The 3214-nt window shown below is 44.0% G+C and overlaps 2 protein-coding genes across 2 annotated transcripts in view; one reads left to right on the top strand and one right to left on the bottom strand.

The window, feature by feature from the left end:
• NBEA (neurobeachin) overlaps window positions 1–3214 on the bottom strand; it is a 437354-nt gene that overhangs the window by 158742 nt on the left and 275398 nt on the right. The window lies entirely within an intron of this gene.
• MAB21L1 (mab-21 like 1) lies at window positions 108–1482 on the top strand. Its single transcript, XM_009290198.2, has one exon. The coding sequence runs from the start codon at window positions 211–213 to the stop codon at window positions 1288–1290; it is 1080 nt and encodes a 359-aa protein (XP_009288473.1). The 5' UTR covers window positions 108–210; the 3' UTR covers window positions 1291–1482.

The following is a 3214-nucleotide window of genomic DNA, read 5'->3' on the forward strand; positions in this document are numbered from 1 at the left end:
GCCACACACACTTCAAGACGGCTGATCTAAAAAAGCAGGAAGAGAGCATCTGAGGAGCAGCAGCCCCAGCGCATTTTGAGAAACATTTGTTAACATTTCAGAGTGCGGCAGCCTGTTTCTCCTCTGAAGTTGGCTCCAGCCTTAGCAGCCGCATTGGATCCCACAGCCTATTGCGAGACTCCGGTATACAATCCGGATCTCTGCCCCAACATGATCGCGGCCCAGGCCAAGCTGGTGTATCATCTGAATAAATACTACAACGAGAAATGCCAAGCCAGGAAAGCTGCCATCGCCAAAACGATCCGAGAAGTCTGCAAAGTGGTGTCGGACGTGCTGAAGGAGGTGGAGGTGCAGGAGCCTCGCTTCATCAGTTCTTTGAACGAGATGGACAATCGCTACGAGGGGTTGGAAGTCATCTCCCCCACGGAGTTTGAAGTCGTGCTGTATCTGAACCAAATGGGGGTTTTCAACTTCGTGGACGACGGCTCCTTGCCGGGCTGCGCGGTGTTAAAGTTAAGCGACGGGCGCAAGAGGAGTATGTCCCTCTGGGTGGAGTTCATCACGGCGTCTGGCTACCTCTCCGCTCGCAAAATCCGGTCCAGATTTCAGACTCTGGTGGCTCAAGCCGTGGATAAGTGCAGTTACAGAGACGTGGTAAAGATGGTGGCGGACACCAGCGAAGTGAAGCTGAGAATCAGGGATAGGTACGTCGTGCAGATCACTCCGGCGTTCAAATGCACGGGGATCTGGCCGCGGAGTGCTGCTCACTGGCCGCTTCCTCACATCCCCTGGCCGGGACCCAACAGGGTGGCGGAGGTCAAGGCGGAAGGCTTCAACCTCTTATCCAAGGAGTGCCACTCTCTGGCCGGCAAGCAGAGCTCGGCCGAGAGCGATGCCTGGGTGCTGCAGTTCGCGGAAGCCGAGAACAGACTGCAGATGGGCGGCTGCAGGAAGAAATGCCTCTCTATCCTCAAAACCTTACGGGACCGTCACCTGGAGCTGCCGGGCCAGCCCCTGAATAATTATCACATGAAGACTCTGGTTTCCTACGAATGCGAAAAGCATCCCCGCGAATCGGACTGGGACGAGTCGTGCCTGGGGGACCGGCTCAACGGGATTTTACTGCAGCTCATCTCCTGCCTCCAGTGCAGGAGGTGCCCGCATTACTTCTTGCCCAACTTAGACCTCTTTCAGGGCAAACCTCACTCGGCCCTGGAAAACGCGGCCAAACAAACGTGGCGACTGGCTAGGGAAATACTTACCAACCCGAAAAGTTTGGAGAAACTTTAGAGGGTAACTATAAAACCGGCCCGACCGATAAATACGCTTATTTCCCGATGAAGTTTAAGCTGCCTGTTCGAAAAGTCAAATATTTCCACTTGGCAATGCAAATAATATTCTCTTTTAAAAAGGAATATAGCTTAGGCTCTTCACAAAGAAAAGCAAATAAGAACAGCAAGTATCGTTCCTCTTATCTTCGTCACAGTTTTGCAGTTCTCCGTGGAAAAAAAAAGAAGGAAAAAAAAAAAGAGAAAGTATGTTACCCGGAAAGCAAAATTGGCCGTAATTTAACATGATTGTGACCATTCTGCCTAGAAACGGTACCAACGGATTATAACAAAACCCCGGTATTTTTATGTAAACCCTCTGTGAGTAAAAGCTATTTGGATATGCCACCTGAACAAACCCTAATGTACCTTTTAATTTGTATCAAATATTGTGATCTCACATTGTCTTTGAAATTGTGGATGTTGGTGTTTTGAGATTTGGTGAACGGAAGTTAAATTGCCATTTTGGATACTTCAAGGACATTTTCTGCTAAAGAGAAGATACCATTTAAAAAGGTAGATTTTATCATGGTACTTTTGTTAATTGTCTTTTGAAGTGTCTGAACTTAACAAGTTTACATTTTTCGTTTCATATATATTGCTTGTTCTATTTCTAACATTCCATAAATATACTTGAAATGTTATTTAAATATATTCAAAAGAAATTTGGATTCTGCTTATATAATAACGCTTGAATATTGGAATTATATATTTGAAAATGCACTTGAAATACACTGGATAATTACCTTTTGTGATTTAGATTTTAATTTCTGTTGCTGATTTATTTAATTACAAGCTAATAAATGAAGTAAAATGCATATGGGTAAGTGTTTCAATACCGGATCAAGTTTTCTACTTGAAAAACCAGAGACAGCTATGTTTTGTGAATTTTGCCTTTCTGTTGATAGCTGCTTAAATCCTGTAAAGCAGAAAACTTAAGGGCAGCCGCCTGATTTTGCATTTTTAATAGTTTTGTAGAACAGGGAAATATTGGTGGTACAAACACATTAGAATTTAGCTCCAGATGACCATCAGCAACTGTCAGATACCGATGTAGCTATTAATGCAGTAACACTTTTTCAGCTGTCAGAGAAGAAATCTATTTTCGAAAGGTTTACTATAGGGCGCTGATGTGTTTCTGCTCGGTTTTGAACAACGCTGAGGAAACACAACATATCCCTGAAGCAGTCAATGTACTGAGCAGCAGTGAGCCTGATAAAACTAGCATTTTGGCGCAAGCAGTAATAAAGAAGAAAATAAAATTTATAGGTGAAAGGTTCAAGCCGGCACCAATAAAGTGAACAGCAATATTACTTCTGACCTACGAATCCGTAATGAATGTGATAAGATCGCCAGTTGCACTCCCAGAAATCAAGCCCCTGCGCTCCCAGGGCATTCAGAGGGAATAACATGTGCGTGCGATCCAAAATTCCCTATCCGTACTGCAACGCCTGGTCCTTCTCAGTATGCATTTCTTTAAAGCGTCTTTAAAAGCAAAACGCAAAATAACAACGCGGATTTTGGTTAGTACCCTAACAGTCAACAAGTGCTGAAAGAAGCCGATCGCCTGTGTAACACCCACTAGCAACTATTTCCAGTGGGCGCACTTAAAGGAAACCGTTATACTCAGCGATTGTGACAGAATCTCTTTTTTTTCCCAGCACTGCGAAGAAAGTTCCGAGTTTGAGAAATTATCCGCCAAAGAGAAATCACCTTATTACAAACATATTCAGACGAGGTCGCTAGCATTTTCCTTGGAAATTATTTATGATATTTCTGCAGAAAAAAAAACCCACCAAGGTCTTTGTAAAAGTACCTCCCCTATTTTATCTCTTCTAACATTTTCCAGCGCAGTAAGAAAGAAATAAAGCAACAGCGGTAAGAAT

Source organism: Aptenodytes forsteri, unplaced genomic scaffold, assembly GCF_000699145.1.
Source record: "Aptenodytes forsteri isolate BGI_AS27 unplaced genomic scaffold, ASM69914v1 Scaffold155, whole genome shotgun sequence".
NCBI classification, from domain to species: domain Eukaryota; kingdom Metazoa; phylum Chordata; class Aves; order Sphenisciformes; family Spheniscidae; genus Aptenodytes; species Aptenodytes forsteri.

Coding starts and splice junctions, on each gene's coding strand:
- MAB21L1 (XM_009290198.2), top strand. CDS start 211: ATGATCGCGGCCCAGGCCAAGCTGGTGTATCATCTGAATAAATACTAC.